The sequence below is a fragment of the Vitis riparia genome, chromosome 14 (genome assembly GCF_004353265.1).
Source record: "Vitis riparia cultivar Riparia Gloire de Montpellier isolate 1030 chromosome 14, EGFV_Vit.rip_1.0, whole genome shotgun sequence".
Lineage (NCBI taxonomy): Eukaryota > Viridiplantae > Streptophyta > Magnoliopsida > Vitales > Vitaceae > Vitis > Vitis riparia.
In genome coordinates this window covers 1588364-1608761 of record NC_048444.1, presented here as the reverse complement: position 1 = coordinate 1608761, position 20398 = coordinate 1588364, and the positions used below count along the sequence as shown (strand labels likewise).

Sequence of the window (20398 nt, the reverse complement as noted above, 5' to 3'; positions counted from 1 at the left end):
TTAATATAAAAAGGATAAATAGGGTATGAGGGATGAGCTATTCTTCAAACCAAATTTTATTCAATGTTGTTACTTATTATTTATTGAAAAAGTCCTCTTTATTTTTAATTTGTTTGATTTACTTCATGATTTAAGATCTTGGAGGGCTGTCATCCTTATTTTGCTGCTGTCTTTAATTTGTTTGATCTAATGCGTTACTTGTAATCTTGGAATGTTTTTTATCTTTGATTTTTTATTTTATTTATTTATTTATTATTATTATTTTACCATGTAACTTAGAAGATTGTAGGGCTGTTTAATCCATCCTTTGCAGTTATATGGATGAAAAAGTTGCTTAGGCCTATTTCCATTTATCCTTTTTTTCCATTCAGGCCTTTTCTTGTCAATGAATTGGAACAGCAACACCTTCTTCATGATCGAAGGAAAGTATATGAGGTATGCATTCTTATCCTTCCTTTCTGTAATCAGGCTTCAGGTCCGTAGTTTTTTTTTTTTTTTTTGGTTTGTTTTTGTTTGTGTGTGTGGACATCTTTTGACTTATCATCAATGCTAGCTTTCTCTGGATTTAGCTCATTAAGAAACTCTTGATCTTAATTGCAATTTGTTTTAGTACTGCAAAATTTTTTTGACATTAAACCTGTGATAAAGAATCAATTGCAACTTGTTCATTTTATTTTCCAGTGTATATCAGGTTAATTTGTCCTGTTCACAGTTTCTAAAATGCCCAATTCCAGAAATTTTTTAGTGTTGCCGTTGGTTATGGACTTATTAGTTGTTGATAAAGGTGGTAGGAGGAATTCTTATGATAGGGAGCTAGAAATGGTAGAATTGTTTCTTTTAATGTATAGTCTTGGTGTGTGTGTGTGTTTGTGGGGGGTGGGCTGACGGTTTGTGGTGGTGGTGAGGGGTTGGTGTATATCTCCTTTGTCTTTTTGCAAGTCATTATCTTCAAATGGTTCTGAAACCTTGCAAAAGAAGTATGGGGTTTGAAGCCTCCTTAAAGGTTGGTGGGGGAGAGGTGGTGGGATTGGTGCTGTTATTTATTTTGTCTTTTTGTAAGTCACTATCTTCAGATGGTTCTGAAACCTTGCAAAAAGTTTGGCTTTGAAGGCTCCTTTAAAGGTTAGAGTCTTTGTTTCGGAGGCGATGGAAAAGATTTGACCATTGATCTACTAATGAAGAGGGATTGGCCTCCTGGTTATTTGGTGTAGCTTGCGTGCAGAAGGAAGAGTTAACACATCACATTCTCACTAACTATGGAAGGCTTGCAATTTGTTGCTCTATTTATTCTCTTTACTTTTATTGTTTGGTTGCTCCTATGTAAGGTCAATGATTTGTTACGTAGTTGGCATGGTAGTTTCTGAGAAGAGAGGCACCAATTTGTGGAGGATGACTCCTTTGCGCTCATGCACATTTGCAGTGAGTGAAACCTACGAGATGTTTGCAGACTTAAGAGTTCTCTAATTAGACATTCAACAGATCTTTCTTTAAATTTCTTTTTTGAGTGATTTAGACATTCTTTAGGGGTTGAGAATGTTTCATACCTAGAGCATGCTTTTGCATGGGTAGGAATTGGGGATTATGCAGAATTAGGGCCTTAGTTGTATCTTGTTTCACTTATGTTGTTTTACTCACTTCACATACTTCCTTTATATAAGTTTAGAACCTGTTTTTTTCCTATGTGAATTTTAGTTTTAATCTCTAATGGTATGAAAAAGAAAGTTTTAGGAGGTAGGGGGGAAAGTATAGATATGAGACAAGGATGAAAATATTGATGTCGAAAGAAATATCAGTAGTTGGATTTTACAGAAATATCAATATTGATGGAAATTTTGGTAAAATAAAAAAGTAAGGCAAATTGACCAAAAGAATATGTGAATTTTGGGTAAAAATTTGACAAGTAATAAAGCAATTAATGACACACATATTAAACTATTTTTTTTTAAAATTAATATATGTATAATAAAATTAATGGCATTGATCAATAAAAGAATGTATGCTGATAACGAATATGATTTTTCAAAGTAAATATTTAATATAGTGTTTTATTAAATTTAAATGCTTGAAAATACATTATCTTATATTTAATACCACTATTTGAATGTACTTGAGGACATTACAATGATCTGTGCTTTGTAATTTTTTTATTTTTCTGTGTAGTAGTTTTAAAAAATGTCTATAATTTTATTTACAAATTTATTCTTTACAACTTAGCTACATAGATTATCAAGGTGATTTTTACATCCACAACACACAACTTGATGGAATTTTAGTAGAGATAATTGATTACGTGGTACAAAAAATTTACTTATAAAATTTGATTCTCTGAATTGGTTTTGGAGGAGGTAAACAATGTTGTTATTCCATATATTTTTTTTTTTGATAGGCAAGTGTATAATGTGAGGCAATCTAATAAATAAGTGAAAGCTTGGCATAGTGTTGAGCTTATTTTTGTTCCCCAATTGAGAACATTGTTCAAGTTTCTAGTGAGATTTTATTACAATTTTGGCTTTGGTTGATTTTTCAGTAAAAGTAACCAATAAAATCAGCAAATCGCCAATTTATTGCAATAAAATGCCATTTCACATTATGGAAAGCCTCCAGCCAATATTTAGGTGATTTTCAGCAAAAAATCGTTATATATTGCCAACTTTTTGACAATTAATAAGGGCTGTTGAAATCATATCAGTAGCCCCTGCAACTAGAAATTTTGGCAAAAATTCATCTGAGTTTTCTGAGATTTTCATCCATGATCTGAGGTAGAATTTGTGGTGAAGCTTTTTTCTGGGTTGGACTAGTTTGCTAAACTTGTGAACAATAGTAATGTCTATCTAGGAACTATCCTACCTCTCCATTTTTGATTCAGCAAGGGAGGGATCCTAGCCAACTTCTTGGCCATGATAAGAGAACTCCTTGTAAGCAATATAGAAAGGAATGACCTGAAAGAGAGCTATAATATATTTCTTGAAGATTTGATACGCATTATGGTCATAATGCATGAACTTGATTATTTTTTAAATTTTATTGTGTTAATCTTGTGTGATTTTTTTTTTTCATTCTAGCAATTGAATATTAAAGACTAACCCTTTTTTTTTGGAGTCAAGTGTCTCGAAATGTATGGTATTCCCATTCCAAGATACGCCCTTGTCAATAGGGAAGTACCATGTCAAGAGCTGGATTATTTTGTTGAGGAAGAAGATTTTGTTGAGGTTCATGGAAACCGTTTCTGGAAGCCATTTGTGGAGAAGCCTGTTGATGGTGAGTTCATTCTTTATTTATGCCAATAAGCTGTTTTATGATGTTTTTCCTAGTTATTTGGGCAAAAATTTTGATATGTTATAAACCTTATTTTTGCTCAATGCATTGACTTGTCCCAGAGAAATACGCATAGAGTTTTCTAGGCTTGACTAGATTATCATTAATCAAGTGGACACAACTTACATTGTTCATGGGATAAAATGACTAAATAAGTTACTTGAAGTAGGCTTGCTTGGGCAAGATTAGTGGTTACTAAAAATTCCTTGTGAGTTAATACCAAGGTGAACCTTATTTTGGACCTAATAATTTTCAATCAAAATCTGGCTTCCTTTGGAAAAAATGTGGTATGGTCACCTGTTTCAAGTATTCAATTCAGAATCCTTTTTATTTTTAAATAATATCATGTTGGGTGAATTCCCTAAAAAAAATTTGTCTAACTTTGTTGCAAATTGTATGAATATTGAGGATACTGTTGGTGATACCAATGGTCCTTAGTGCCCTTGAGGCTAGGCTCAAGTGGTAAAAGGTTGGGGAAGGTGTATGGGAAGTTCTAGGTTCAGGTCCCAATGGGGACAGAAGTTCACCTATCAAAAAAAGAAAAAAAAGGACCAATGGTCCTTAGCAAATATAACAATGGTCCTAAGCAAACATGCAAACTTCTGTAAATTCACTTATTGAAAGTGTTTTCTCATGTATATGCATTGTTATTAATGCAGCCATGCTGTCTTTTATCCGAAAAGGTGTTAATTTGCTCAATTGCTAACTTGAATGAAACTTTATGGGTTAATTAAATATTTCCTTGAATATAAACTAGAGCAATTCCATTTTTGCAACCATAAAATTATATACTATTTACTACTTGTGCCATTTGTATCCATGTGCAGATATTAATTTGTTAATTTGCATGTATAATAACAACTCTCCTTTTATGGTTTGGTGAAGGGGATGATCATAGTATAATGATATATTACCCTAGCTCAGCAGGTGGGGGTATGAAGGAATTGTTTAGGAAGGTGAGATTGTTTGTGTGCTTCTTTTGTTTGGTTTTTCTATGGACTTGCATGTTATGTGCAGCTTTACTTCTTCCTATGTAATGTGGGATATACTTCAGATGTAGTTCAATTATCTTTGAAAAGGGGTATTCTCAAAGGATACAAAACATAAAACTACCATAGGATTGTTTTCAGGCTAGTCACCTTTTGAAATGTGACTCAAATCTAACTCATTTTAGTCCATGCTGGATTTGAGGTTAGTTGAGTTCAGCTAGTTATGGATGGTGATTTGGACCCATCACACTGTGGGTCCTAATACTTTATTGCTTCTGATGTGGCAAGATGCATATATTTATATATTGTATTCTGTTTATACAATATGGTGCCCGTGCCCGGATCCCTTCTTTTCTTCCATCCCTAAATACTCTTATTTTATTTGTAACTAAAATAGCTGATTAACGGTTAATACCCCACATTGCATACCATGTTTTCATGCATAACTGATTACTGTAGTCGGTGCCATACTCTAGTTCTCTTCTTTCAGGAGAGCTGTAGAGTTTTCTTGTTTCTTTTACAAAATATTTTTAATAGAAATTCAAATTCAAATTGTTGTAGATTTTTTTTGGGTCAAAACAAAAGTCTGTGTATGAATTAAAGAAAATACCAGATACCTGAATTGCAATCTTTAAAGCCAAAGCACACAAATATTCATCAAAAAGCTAAGAGGTAGCATGTGAATTGCTCTTAAAGACAATCAAATACAAAACATCAATGTTTAAGTGGAAAACCCTCCAATAAAGAGGGAAAGCCCACACAACAAATCTAATCTGTAGTCCACTATATTAGAAATAATGAATCACAAAGTTTTCTCAAAGCTTCTGGAACTTGAACAATTACAATTGCAGGAGAAAATGAAAGTGGTACCTCATCATGCTTCTACAACTAAATAATTCTTCACCATGCAGAAACTTTCAAACCACCATGTTGGAGAAACCAAATTATTTAGACACTTGCTACGTCCAGATCTGAAATAATGGTGAGAGATACCACAAACAACCTTCAAAACCCATAATCTTGAAAACTAAATCAAGCCTTAGAGGGAACCACACTCTGATGTTATATCTTCTGGATTCTCTCTTTTCATTGCTTTTAATGGTCACAGGCACTGCCACGCAGAAAAAGAAAAAAAAAAGGGTAAAACTAAGTTTTTTTTTTTAAAACCTTTTTCTTTCTCCTTCTTTTTTTTTTTTTTCTAATTTTTAAATAGAAGGAATATATGGGGCTGACAATAGCATACATATCAAGATTATTCTCAAATTAAACTTTAGATTTCAATTGCTATTAAAGATAAGCCTCCTCTTTTACATTTGTTTATTATTAAAACACGTTTACTTATTTACAGCATAAAAATATTACTAGAGTAATACTTTTATTCATATGTAATAACTCACTAGATTTTTAGCTTCTATTTTCATTGTAAATGTTTGTCCATACATCTTATACTTCTTCCATGTGCATACACACATATAATTTTTATTATTGTTTCAGGTTGGTAACCGCTCAAGTGAGTTCCATCCAGAGGTTAGAAGAGTGAGGCGTGAAGGCTCTTATATATATGAGGAATTTATGCCAACTGGAGGAACAGATGTCAAGGTTGTCTAGTTTATTGATTATATTTCTTGGTGAATAAAATCTGTGCTCGTTTTGATCATATTAATGGATGAGCTAGCTGCACAGTTTGCTCTGTTGAGATTCTTTGCCAAGAAATTTATGTACTACAATCCAAAAAGCAAAAACCCTTCATGGGCCTTAAGGAATATATATATATATATATGCCAAAAGGTGGAGTAACTTTTTACAATTATTTTAAAGGATGGAAACAAGTTGTGAATTGGAAGTTTATTTTATCGTTATGAGGCAACAGAACTTTTAATTACTTAACTGCATGAGTTTTATGCATGGAGTAACTTTTAATTCTTTCTTTTCTATCAATGATATATCTTGTTTTCTTTTCAAATCATCCTGCTTTAGGGGTATCATTTCCTCTTATTGACTGGATTCTTCTGGATGTCTATAGTGTTTCAGAAACATGATTGGGAATTGAGTTTATAGTGCATGATTAAGTTTAGGACATGTAGAACTAGGCCATCCTGTATACGCCACATATCTGATTCTTGGCATGTCCATATGGCAAAAGTTTATGGACTTCTTGCTCACTCTCAATCGTCTCAAGTTAATGATTGGTTCTGCCATTGTTGTATATTTATTGTTCATGTTTCTGATATTTACAATTGACTTGGAAATTCTATGTAATGCCTATGGTAGTCTTTTGCCTTTTCCATCATTTTCATTTTTCACTTTTGGTTTTATCATCAGTTGATCAAGCTTCTTGTCAATTTATAATAGGTGTATACAGTTGGCCCTGAATATGCACATGCTGAGGCAAGGAAGTCTCCTGTTGTCGATGGCGTTGTTATGAGAAACCCCGATGGGAAAGAAGTGAGTAATATGTATTTCATATGTACTTTACAAAACCAAGCTTCTACATCTTCTTGCCTGGATGATGGAGGTGGTTACATCTACTGAACAGCCAGAAAGAACATTTGGCCTAACCTTACAATCATGATATACCTTGGTGGCTTTTAATCTTTAGCAAAATGGCCACGAATCATGTTTAGATAAACTTTAAATTGGGCGAAGTATGATTTACTGTTCCATAGAGAGAAATAATAAGGTAAATGTACAATTAGTTGGTGAGATTAGGTATTTTCTTGGTAAACATTTTCCTGGACAATGATAGAGCAATTTATGGCTAGGAATGAAATAGGGGAATGGATAGTAGTTCCAGCTTAGTCCTCATTTTTCATGGGGATTGAAAGAATGGCCTTTAATACATGTTTGAAATCTTTTACTTTGTTTGACAGGTAAGGTATCCTGTATTGCTGACTCCTACTGAGAAGCAAATGGCAAGGGATGTTTGCCTTGCCTTTAGGCAAGCGGTAAGTAACCTGAATCCCATAATAACAAAATATGTGCATTGTTGTAAGTTGTAACCACTAATTTGTTACTTATTGCTGTTACTAGTCTTATTATTTTTTCATCTTTATGAGTGGACTTGATTTTGTTTTAGTCTCCATTTTTCTTGCTTTTTTTACTGCATACTTTGTTTGCCTATGCCATGATGATGAGCATAAAATTATCATTAGAAGACCACTGACTTTTCATACTCAGGATGAGCAAAGCTTTATCCATTTGTCAGCATTTGCTAATGAATTTTACTGAGATCATGCAAATTGAGTTACTGTTGCCTTGTACTCCTTATTTCATACACTCTGGATTATTATTATTTTTATTTTTTGTAGACTTTGTTTGAGTGGGTTATGTGGTGTCGTCAGCCTAGTGTCTCTTTATTTTCTTTGACAAGACCACTCAATGTCTTTCTGCATTTATCATAAAGGTGCCAAAACTTCTAAGGAACATGCCTCAGTCTGACCAGGAATGTGTGTTTGTGAGATCAAATTACTGGTGATGGAAGAATTGCCATTCTTATACCATGCAATAAGTTTTTGCCATAGTTCATGTTTCACCCAAATAACTGGTGATGGAAGATTGCCATTCTTATACCGCTTAATAGTTTTTGCCATAGTTCATGTTTCACCTAGCCCACATTACACACTCCTCCCATTACTGTCATGCATGCCAAATTCAAAGTTGATCAAACATTGGCAGCTCTTCCAATTTTGATCCATAGTGCTCTGCGAGAGGGAAAAATATATTTATGAAAGACAATGTGATGGCCTGGATGGATTTCAATATCCAATCACTACAAGAGTTAGCATGCATGATTTGCATTAGGAGGGTGCATAATCCACTGGTGTACTTGTCAAATCAGGGGCCATGTGAATTTATTAAGTGCTGTAAGATCAACGCCTTATACTAGGTGTGAGTTGATGCATCTTCTCTCCATATGTTTTCACCTGCGTACATGTGTGTTTGTTATCATTACCAGACCTGTTTGGTCACTAGGACCACAAGCAGGTGGCCAGCCCCTTATCTAGAGATGGCAATGGGGTGGGTCTTTTCGGGTACCCGCCCCGCCCCGATTATATATAAAATTATATTTTTAATTAAATTTAATTTAAAATTTAAAATTAAATTAATTTAATTTTTATTTTATTATTTTAATATATAGATAATAATAAAATATTTTTAATAAAATAAGTTATAAAAAAATATAATAATTTAATTATTTATAAAATATATTTATTTTAATATAATTAAAAAATTTTAAAGTAATTTAAAAAAAAATATTAAAATTAAAAAAAAAAGTTAAACAGGGCAGGTATGGGAATGGAAATTTATCATACCCACCCGCACCGCCCCGTTTAATTTTTTAAATGGGACGGGGATGGGAATTGTTTCAAATAAACGGGGCGGGGTTGGGATGGGAGCGACCCGTCCCGAACCCACCCGGTTGCCATCCCTACCCTTATCTAGTTCAACTCGTATTATGAACTGGAGCAACAGTTTGCCTTGGTGAACCATCTGGTTTTATAGTATCTTGCATATATACGTGGGCTGCAAACTGTTTCCAGATAAAGGAGATGCATTGCCTCCTTTAGATATGTTCCATCATGTTTGAGAAGAAATGTACCAAACCAAAAACCTTGCAAGAGATCCAGTCCTACCACTAGGTGACAGCCAAGGATGAAAATATCGGTAATCACGGATATATCGGTACTTCAATTTTACGGATATATCGGAGATATATCAGCGGATATTTTGGAAAAAAATATCGGTAGGCTTAAAATTGTTAAAAACTCGTGGAAATGCAAGGAAAACCTCATAATAATATAATTATAAGTATAATGGACATTTTAAAGTTGTTTTATTGAAAATTTTGATATACATATAATATAATTTGCGATATTAGATGTAATTATATCATGTCGATCTATAAGAAATGTTAATTTTGTAATTGTTCTCATTATAAAGTCACATAAAATACTTCATTTCATTAAATATCAATAATTTGTAGACATTAAATTCATTAAATAAACATATTTCATATTCAAAATATACTAGTTCATGTTAATTAAATTAATTAAATAATTTAGCATATTAATTAAATTAATTAAATAATTTAGCTAAGTTAACTAGTTTAATTTAATTCTAAATGTGAAAATAAATCACAAATAATCATCTAAAATAAACATATCAATTTATAATTAAATAATCAAATTAACCTAAGTTAATTCAATAAAAATATGAAAATTAATTACAATTGAATGTAAAAATAGCATTAAATCATCCATATTGCAAACATACTAATTAATTGAAAATACATGAATTAATTACAATTGCAAACAGAATTAATTACAATTTAAAACAAATATACTATAAAATGATTAAATAATTGAGCAACCTTAATAAAAATTGGAGTAATGAGAGAGCAAATGAAGAATGAAAACAAAAATGGATGAAATAGATGAAATTTGGGCTATTTATAAAAGAAATTTGGGCCAAAATAGCCGTTGGAACATTAATTTACCGTTGAAAATCAATTTTGGCCGTTGGATAAAAAATTGGGAGCAATCTGGCTGTTGGATTGCCATATTACCATTGGAATCACATCTAAACCGTCGGATCAACACGGGCATGATCTGGGCCATCAGATCACGTTGCATGAAGGAGGGGAAATATCGCCAAAAAATCGGCGATATATTGCCACTAGAGGCGATTTTTTCAAAAAATCGCCGATATATCTCCCTGAGCCAATATATCGCCGATATTTTGGTGATTTTTGCGGAAATATCTCCCCTCCGATTTTTCTCCACGAAATATCGTGTCGACCCCTCTTGATACACAATATATCGGCGATATATCCCGACATTTTCATCCTTGGTTACAGCTAATTGTTTTTGAATAAATGTCATGATTTTGTTAGTTAACATCACTGAAAACATGCATATGCACACTCACAAAGTACTGACCAAAATTGTAATATAAATACAAAAATTATAACAACACAAAATAACAAAGTACGAAAGTGGTGTTCATATGTGAAAAAAATATACTAGTATATTGAATTTTGAATTAACTTATCATTATTTAATAATATCTATAATTGGAATTAATATATTTATTTATTATGGCAGACTAATGAGTTTACATGAGATGATTGAACGTATAATCTAGCTCTCTAAATTGTTAATAAAAGGTCCTGGGGTGATAGTTACCATTGTATATTTCATATGCACTTAGCTTTTGACCTCCTTTTTAGGTGTTTTTTTTAATAAAAGCTCTTTGCCTATAAAGAAAGGTCTAGGGGTAATGACTAACACATGTTTATATATTATACATATGTTCTTTCTTTATCAATTGGGTTTCCCTATTAAAATAAGGTAGGGGTGTGATCATTAACACAAACGCAACCCTGAGGGTAGCTCAGTTGGTCCGGCCTTAGGTTTGCTTTCCAATGGTCATCGGTTCGAGTCCCCTCAGGGCCATTGGAGGTTACCCGGTCGTTAACTTCAGGGCCCCGTGGGATTAGTCGAGGTGCGTGTAAGCTGGCCTGGACATCCACGGTTATCAAAAAAAAAAAAAAATTAACACAAACGCAACCATACATATATTTGTAAATTCTTTCTTTATTGAGATGAGTTGTTGTTAAATATTATGTCTTTGTTCTATTTATATTTTCCATATTGCTTGCAGGTTTGTGGGTTTGATCTCTTGCGTTGTGAGGGACGCTCATATGTCTGTGATGTGAATGGATGGAGTTTTGTGAAGAACTCCCACAAGTAATATTTGTTCTTTGTTTCTCCATTTTAAATACCCCTGTTACTGTATTTATTCATTTGCATTCACTTTGCTGCATATGGTTTGCTTTTGCATTGTAGTGGGTAGGAGTAGCTTTTTGTGTATTCCCCCTTGATTATGGCCTTTGGGTGCCTTTGGATACACCATGAATACTTAAGTGGACTTTTTGTTAGGTGCTGTTAATATGATAGATTTATGCCTGTCAAAAAAGAAAAAGAAAAAAGAAGAAGAAGAAGAAATGTTTGCTTTTGTATTCTAAAAAATATGGCTCCTTGTACCTGCAAATTTGTTATCCTCTGAAATTCTTAATTTTTCTAATAAAGTTTTAAGTCCTTGCTGACAAACCCCATTTCTCTTGCTCTGTGCCTAAAAGAGGTAAGCGAAAAAAGGGCCAACCCTGCAATGTGGGGGTATCTTTATTACAGTAAATAGAGGGGAAGGATCTTTTTTCAATCTAAAAAGTAAAAATAAAATTATTTGTGTTCTCAAGCAACATAGCATATTTTAGAAGGGAATAGAAAACTTATTCTGATTTGTTAGCCAAAATGCAAGTTCATCAAATTATTATCAAAATTTTAGAATGTAAGGAAGTTTTTAATCTTATTAGACAATTAAACTTTATAAAAAGAAATTGTTACACATGAGTTTGGGGAAAAACATTGTGATCCATATGTTCTTATGAAATACTAGCAATAATTTTGAATGCTTCATAGTTATATGAGAGTCATAGAAATAAGAAGTGAATCAGTCATTTTCTAGCATTGTGTTTTTTATGCTCATGCTTGTTGCATGCACATTTGTTGGGTGCAATGTTCTTAGAGCCGGATGGCATCATGCGGTTGAAATATCTGAATTGTGAAATGGCCCTTGGTCTTTTCCCAAAACTGTACAGTTATAAAATATCTTAACCTTCTATAAGCTCTTTGTTTCATTATTTAATGACATCCTTAAGATTTAAAAAGTGTTATGAGGGTATCATTCTTTCTCCCTTTTTTTTTTTTTTCCATTTTTTGTCCTCATTCTTTTTCTTACATCACAAGCCAGCTGGTTGAACCAGTGAATTGGGAATGGACTTTTTCCTATTTCATACTGGTTCAGTTTCATTATAATCTTAGGTCGTACAGAGCACACAGTTCAAGCACTTAAACACACTTTTCTGTGCAGCCTTCGGTCATGGGTTAGTTTGTACATAGGAGAAGGCTCAATGCCTTCAATTGATTTTGTAGATTGGGTGGCTTTAGATGAGAGAGGGAGTGGTGTTTTTTGGTCCTCTCTCTTTTATGGCAATGCCTTTTGGCACCCTTTGTATACATCCCGAGTACTTTGGTGTATAGCTTCCTTCTCTTTTATTTATAATATTTTCTTGCTTGCTTATCAAAAAATAAAAATAAAATAACTGGTTCAATTTCAGAAATACTGATTGGATGTAGATGGAGCACTGCATTTTTATTTAATATCATCTCTTTATGCTTTTACCCAGAAAAAGCATGTGTCCACATGGACAATCCAGAACTTCTATACATCTACGTGCATTTCAATACCTATGCATAGCACATATTATGGTTTTTGACATATATCCTTTACTCCATTTTCATCTTACTATTTCAATAATCATTTTTTGTGTTGGTTGTAAAAATGTACATGTTATCTCTTTCCAACTACAGGTATTATGATGATGCTGCTTGTGTGTTGAGGAAGATATTTATAGACGCGAAGGCCCCTCATCTTTCTTCAACAATTCCACCAACTTTACCTTGGAAGGTCAATGAACCCCTCCAGCCTTCGGAAGGATTAACACGTCAGGGGAGTGGGATCATTGGCACATTTGGACAGTCTGAGGAGCTAAGATGCGTTATTACTATTATTCGTCAGTAAGATCTATGTCATCCCATTTCTTTACTTAAATTAAGATGTAACCTTTCTCTCCCAGCTTAGTTGTGTTTTATTTGGGCAGTGGTGATAGGACTCCCAAACAGAAGGTGAAGTTGAAAGTCACAGAGGAGAAGCTATTGAATTTGATGTTAAAATACAATGGGGGGAGGCCTAGATCTGAGGTGCTTACTTTCCCTTCATCTTTTTCTCATTTTGTTTTATTGTATTGTCAATATTCTTATTTATGTAATCGCTTATTAGATGGTGCATTTGTTGATGATCTCTTTTGCAGACAAAACTCAAGAGTGCTGTCCAGTTGCAAGATTTGTTGGATGCCACACGGATGCTTGTACCACGCACAAGGTATCACTCTATATGTAAAAATTTGTTGGTTTAGGTGTGAAAGCATGGTCAGTGCTGCATCATATGCAAATCATTTTCAGGCAAACCTCCACCCCCTTCCCACCAATGGAAAAATCCCTCCCCCACCCAAAAAAATTGGAAAAATCTTTTCCAGATTTTGACTTGCTTGAATACATGATTGTTACTGATGCCGTCATGCATAGGTGAACAACCCAAGAGTACATTGTCACCATCTTAGGATCCAGTGTTCTTCTACTTTGGGCTTTGCCATGTATGTGGAGGTACATGCATACACTCTAGTAGGAACTTTGGCCAATACTTTAAGAGGTGGTTTGGTATCTAGCATGACATATGCAGCAGCTAGAATAGTAGCAATTCAATAATGTTTTGGAACATGCTTGTACATCCCCCCATTTCGACCCCAAAAGAAAACTAATAATAATTTGAATGATATTAAGTCAGCATCAAATTGCTTTAAAACAATTTTCTAGAAGTTCTTGTAGACTGAAAAACCTCACTCATCTCCTTCAGAGGCTACATCCATGTAATTCTTGAAAAGTCACCAATAAAATACATTATATATCTTTCACATACTTAACATGTACGTAGTGTGGATGGTCATTGAATAATCGTGGAAAACACGGAGACATTGTATCTTGAGTTATTCTGTAGCTACCCTTTTTTTTTTTTATCCTTTTTAAATTTAGTAACAGGTGGAAGTTCTTACACTAGTATATGCTCTTTCATAGTGGCTCTTGTTTGCCATTCCCAAATCTGTATTTTTTTCTCCTTTTAAAGGTTAATATGTGTTGAATGTTTTACATGGTTGTCAATCATGGGTTGTCTTGCCATTTGAAGATCTGAGGTCTTAGTTGCATGATGGAGTTTGGTTTCCCATGAAGGTTACTTGTGTAGGTAACTAGCTTAGAAAACCACTTGCCTAAAAAAAATTCCTTTCATAGGTTGCCAAGGAAGAAGGAATCATATTATTTTCTTTGTTCTTATTGCTATTGATTTGATTTTTCTTTTTTGACAGATTGTTCTTATTACTATTGATTGATGCCTAGGGACAAATTTTTTTTCCCCTCTTTTTTCATTACAGAAAGCTGCTCTGTCAAATGTAGAGTGCCCATGCACCCCGTTGATCATATAGTATGCATTAGCTCAGAAGTAAAAGCAACATGAACTTAAGAGCATTAAAAGTTTTGGGTCCACTTCCAGGTCCTATTTTATTTTGAAATACAAAACAGCCCCTACACCATTTTTTATGCCCTTTTGGTTCATGTTAGTAACTGAAAATGGCAAACACATTTAATTTGCATATTGACTCTTATGTTAGGATAGCATTAATGATTATGAACTAATGACAAAATTTCATGTTATTTAGACCTGGTCGAGAAAGTGACAGCGAAGCAGAAGACCTTGAGCATGCTGAAAAACTTCGTCAAGTTAAAGCAGTCCTTGAAGAGGTCACTTGTTTAGTTTCTCTTGAAATTATGTGATTTCTTGAAATCATGCCTTTTTTTTTTCTTTTTTCTATTCTTATTTTCATCTATAGTGATAAGTGGTTTATTGTTTGCACATTTCTACCTGTGACACTTTTTTCCAGTAGACAACTAGTCATACACAACAGAATTCAGTATGGACCTTATTCTTATTTCTTCCAACCAGTGAATTGCTCCGAGTTCTATAACAGGTCATGGTTTTAATTTGAGTAGGAGTTTGCTGCAACCTGATGAATCTGGTGAACTTTCAGTAAACTTCAATCCTTTTTTCAAAGAAAAGCAATTGTTTTTGGTTGTTACAAGAGTGGTTTTCTTATGGTATTTGGGTCATGTTCCTTTTTGGTAGGAATTTGTTTATTTTTTATTTTATTTTGGGTTGCATGGAACCAGACCTGAAACCTATCTATCTCCTCTCCCAGTCCTTTGCCACCTGAACCATGCCTCATGAGCCAATGAGCAATGAAACTTATACAAATACTGCTATTTTTGGGGGGTGGGGGGACAACTGAAGGAAAAAAAAAAAAAACTTTAGAAAGCCCTTAGGGATTTGCTTTCATGTATCCCTTCCAATGACTGACTTCTCTATGAATTCTATTTTACTGAATTAAAGATTTATAATGTATTTTGACACCTCTTGGTTTGAAGAACTCTTATTAAACTGAAGACACGTTTTAAAGAAGTGAAGATTCCTGTTTTATGGGTTTTTTTGGTGTGTGGAAATTCATTGTGGGAAGCCTATCACCAACTATCTAACGGACTATGGATAACTGTTATAGAAATGGATTCATTATTAAAGATAGATTTTTTTATCATTTGAAGGTTAATAAGATCCTGTTATAGATAACCGTTAATAATGAGCCTAACAGTTGACCTTTTAAGGTCATTTTTATGTGAAAATTCAAAAGATCCTCCTCATTCCTTTTCCACATCGTTAAGCTGCCCTGGATTTGTTCTCTTTTTCTTGACGTCGTAAATGTTTGCTATCCAGGGGGGACATTTCTCTGGTATTTATCGGAAGGTTCAACTAAAGCCACTAAAGTGGGTTAAAGTTCCAAAAAGTAATGGTGAAGGTGAAGAAGAACGGCCTGTTGAAGCTCTTATGGTTCTTAAATATGGTGGTGTTCTTACACATGCTGGCAGAAAGCAGGTGCCAATGTTAATGACTCTTCCAGATGTTTTCTGTATTTTAATTTGTATTTGCATTTTAACCTTGAATTTGGATGATATCAGTTTTGGAAATTGCACCAATATTTATGCAAGTGTTCTTATATATACGAAATTATAGATGGATATTCCTGTCAATAATACATGTTGGGTATCCCTGCTTGTCTTTCAACCATTTAACATTTATTTATTTTGTTTTTATTCCTTACTTTTCTTTGCAGGCAGAAGAACTAGGTAGATATTTTCGAAACAATATGTACCCAGGTTATACTTTCTTTTTCCTTTGGCATTTGCAATAGCTTGATGGTTTTTTTTTTTTTTTCCCCTTCATTTTTCCCTTTGCATTTATGATGGCCCATTATGGAATTTCTGATTGTTTGAAAAGTTTGTTTGTTTTTCTATCCTGTGAATAGTTAGCTTTAAAGATGGGTGTGACTATCAGAATCAATGAACTATTATTAGGCCATCACTAGCTGGCAGCAAACTGGATTATAGGTTTTCTGTGATTTTGCTTGGAAAACATGAATCCATACTGGTTCTTGATCAACCGAAAACTTCTTGAAATAGTCATTTAAATTTTGAAATGTGAATTCTGCATACCACCAAACTCAAAGGGGTAATCATGTCCCCAACAAAGTTGACCAGAGAGATGATGGATGCTCTTTTGACCAACCTATCAGCTTCTTGATTTGTTGATTTAGGCTTCCAAGTGGATGAACAGCTCAAACTTCTAATGAGATCTTCATCCCGTGATTGTGTTTCCTTGCCCCCCTCTGCTCATTTGCCACCATTAGGTATCCAGCTCTCTTTTCATTTTGAAACCGTTTAGAAGAATCAATAACTTTGTTTAGATGGCTAACCCAACACCAGCTACCTTGGGAAAGCATCAAATGATGTCACCTCCATGATCTCCAATGAGGTGGCCAATCGTCATCTGACATGGGCCACCCAGTGAGAAATCATCAAATTTAAGCTTCAGAGCAACAATAGCGAATGAACCCTCTCTACCCACAACTCCACATCTCTGTTATGTGTGAGACAAGCTGACCTTCAATCCTACATATGGTAGCACATGTTAGCACTCTTTTTATGGCATTGTGCTGTCTCAACCTTTATTTGGAAAGCCAATCTTTATCGTCTTCATACAAAACTAATGTGGGTGTATGTGTATAGATCAGTTAATTTTGTAGTTTTAAGGGTTTCTTGTGATAAGGTTTGCGTTGGTTTCCATGTTTTTCTTTCAAACCCATTGCAAGATGACTGTATGGATGCCATTCCTTGCCTGGGAAGTTCTGTTGCAAGTAGTGTCCACTTGCTACTTAGTGGTTTAGGACATTGGAAAAATTGCATGAACCAAATTTATGTCTGCAGGGCCAATCCTTTTGTGTGGATTAATTAATACCTGTGGTCTTCCTCTGCTTCTCTTGGTGATTTTTAATTTTTTTTTTTTAAATTGTTATTGTATGTAATTGCAGGTGAAGGCACTGGCCTGCTTCGCCTTCATAGTACTTATCGTCATGATCTAAAAATTTACAGCTCAGATGAGGGTCGTGTACAGGTACAGCCTTAGTCATCTGGATAATCCTTGGTTGTTTGATCTGCCCCCCAAGCCTTTGGAGTGTGCCAGTGGGAAGGCATAGTTGTTTTCCACTTTTCCTGCTTGTGGTCCAATTTTTGTAGATTGGATTGCCAAATATTAGAACCATTTTCCTATCACATAATCAAACACACTACAACCAGTATTCTCAAAAGCAAAAGGCAATGTCAAGGCAATAGGAGTCCTTTTAGCCTAAGGCAAAAGGCAAAAACAAGGCGATAGCCTGGGTCTTCAAGAGGTTACTTCTAGTTGTCCCGCCTTGCCTGGTGGTCTAGGCAACCTAGGCAATCGCCTTTGCTAACACTGACTACAACCATTTGACCTTGGCTTCCATTTCATTTATCAATTACATTATTTATTTTTTATATATGTTGGCAGATGTCAGCGGCAGCATTTGCTAAAGGCCTTCTTGATTTGGAAGGGCAATTAACGCCAATCCTGGTTTGTAGCCTTCCCTAAGATCTGTTTTAACAGCTGTTGGTGCCAAGTTATAAACTGTTTTTATTGTATTTTTAAGGTTTCCCTTGTTAGCAAGGACTCATCTATGTTGGATGGACTTGACAATGCCAGTATTGAGATGGAAGAAGCTAAGGTTTATCTTCTTTCTTCACCGTCTTCTGCATGGTGGTTTTGCATTTTATATTGCCAATTTCAAAATTCTTATTTGACCACCCTAAGTTTCCTTCATGAAGTAAAATTATTTAATTTGATGAGTGTGCATCTGTAAACATAAATCTTAAAGATTGTAACCAAATTTGTTGTACCTTATAACCAAGTGATAACACTAAAGTATTTGCTTTTGCTTTCAATTTTGCTTCTTATTAGTAGCCTATCAAAATGGGGGGGAAATTTGGTTTCATGTGAGCAAGATCATCTTAATCAAGCAGTTAGTTTTTTCCCTTTCCTTAGTAGAATTCATTTAATTTTTGCTCCTTTTGGAAGCTACTGTAGTTGGGAAGAGAGAATACTAGAGATCCTGAATTAAAAGACCAAGATATATTTTTTCTAAAATATACTTATGAACATGAAAATTTTTATGGCAGTAAAATTAAAAGTACTTTTGTGGCCTTGCCCTTCTTAAGACATGCAGGGTAAACTGATCACCCGGGTGAATCATAATACCAGGGTAGTGGATTGTAAGATTTCATAAATCCAATGCATTTACTATATTACACTCAAAGTTTGAATTGTAAATTCAGTGCATTTTTGGTACTTACTGTGCAGTAATTTCAAATTGTTATATTTTATGAAATTTCAGTCCTTACAGTGAAATACTGGGAAGGTCAATTAATTGGTGACTTAATGAACCAATATCTAATGAAATTTCAGGAGACAAAAAAGTAACAAGACAGACTAATATGGTTTGCTGATGCATGATATTTCTTTTCCAGTTTTCAGCATCTTCAGAACTTATAGATGCCATGATAGTATTTCCTGATCCAGCTGATGATTTGTTTTCCTTTGTATAGGCTCGGTTGAATGAGATTATAACATCTGGTGCAAAGAATCATACCAATGGATCATCTGATGTTCCTTGGATGACTGATGGTGGTGGACTGCCTTCTGATGCTTCAAAACTTCTACCAAAATTGGTAATTGCATTTTTAAGTGAAACACTAAATGCTGAATTGGTTATCATTTCTTTTTTTGAAACAATACATTGTGCTTATGATAAACTGAAACAAAGCCTTTCAGTTGAAACTATATTCTGCCTCCACACTCACACACCCTCCAAATAAGATGTGGTCAACAAATCCATCTTATCGATCATCCACTTTTTAACTCATATATGTATCATATTGAAACAAAGCCTTAAACTCCATTTGTTTTACCTAGGATTTCTCTTGTAGAAAATTTTGTGATACACAGGCTGGTGACTTATTGACTTGTTCAAAGAAGACTCACTAAGGAAATCTAAATTAGGTCTGCTTTCTGATACTCATTGTTGGTTTCTTAATTTCTATTGAATAGGTAAAATTGACTAAGAAGGTCACTGAACAAGTAAGACTACTAGCTAAGGATGAAGATGAGAATCTTTCAGTGACAAGTTCGTATGATGTGATTCCTCCATATGACCAAGCAAGGGCACTTGGTAAGACCAATATTGATGTAGACCGTATTGCTGCTGGATTACCGTGTGGTAGTGAGGGATTCCTTTTGATGTTTGCTCGCTGGAGAAAACTTGAGAGAGACTTATACAATGAACGCAAAGAGTAAGCATCTATAATTTGTTACTTGTATCAGCATGATTGTATGAGGAGCCAAGATTCTCTACTGTTTGCTTTAATTTTTTTTCCCTTATCTGAGGTATAATCAATGTTTTGATATTTAAAAAAAAATGGCTGTTTCAAACTTTTAACTATCACTCAATGTTTATAAATTTTCCTCTTTGATATAATTTCCAGTATATCAATGGAAGTTCTGAAATTTGTTTTGATTTTGTGGTCAGAATGGGAAAGATTTCTGAAACCATATTTTAGTGTTGGGAATTTTAGAATTGTCCTGAGAGTTTGTCTGTTTCACTGACATTTTGTATTTACTTGCAGTCGATTTGATATAACACAAATTCCAGATGTTTATGACTCTTGCAAGTAAGTCACATAGTTGAATTTTACCATTGGTTGCAAATTATCTGAAAGTAATTACATCTCAAATCATACTAATATGGTGGTTCTGAGCAGTAAACTATGGGAATATCTTTTGTTACCACATGATTTTCCAAGTACTGACTTTATTATGTTGGTATGATATTCCTTCCTAGCTTTCCACAGTTTGTTGCTCCTTAGTTCTCTCTCCCTCTATAATAATCATAAGTTTGCCCCTTT

General features: G+C 34.1%; 1 protein-coding gene across 4 annotated transcripts in view; it reads left to right on the top strand.

Moving 5' to 3' along the window:
- LOC117931301 (inositol hexakisphosphate and diphosphoinositol-pentakisphosphate kinase VIP2-like) overlaps positions 1 to 20398 on the top strand; it is a 30457-nt gene that overhangs the window by 3343 nt on the left and 6716 nt on the right. For 3 of the 4 annotated variants that reach the window (XM_034852243.1, XM_034852244.1, XM_034852245.1), the window contains exons 6-24: positions 372 to 435; positions 3105 to 3258; positions 4201 to 4271; positions 5799 to 5903; positions 6657 to 6749; positions 7175 to 7249; positions 10968 to 11053; positions 12737 to 12943; positions 13027 to 13126; positions 13237 to 13307; positions 14695 to 14776; positions 15801 to 15959; positions 16198 to 16240; positions 17452 to 17534; positions 17952 to 18014; positions 18091 to 18165; positions 19043 to 19165; positions 19545 to 19786; positions 20120 to 20164. In XM_034852243.1, coding sequence (XP_034708134.1) covers positions 372 to 435; positions 3105 to 3258; positions 4201 to 4271; positions 5799 to 5903; positions 6657 to 6749; positions 7175 to 7249; positions 10968 to 11053; positions 12737 to 12943; positions 13027 to 13126; positions 13237 to 13307; positions 14695 to 14776; positions 15801 to 15959; positions 16198 to 16240; positions 17452 to 17534; positions 17952 to 18014; positions 18091 to 18165; positions 19043 to 19165; positions 19545 to 19786; positions 20120 to 20164 — 1941 coding nt within the window. The remainder of the gene's footprint in view (positions 1 to 371; positions 436 to 3104; positions 3259 to 4200; positions 4272 to 5798; positions 5904 to 6656; positions 6750 to 7174; positions 7250 to 10967; positions 11054 to 12736; positions 12944 to 13026; positions 13127 to 13236; positions 13308 to 14694; positions 14777 to 15800; positions 15960 to 16197; positions 16241 to 17451; positions 17535 to 17951; positions 18015 to 18090; positions 18166 to 19042; positions 19166 to 19544; positions 19787 to 20119; positions 20165 to 20398) is intronic. The other variant, XM_034852246.1, reaches the window with a different exon arrangement.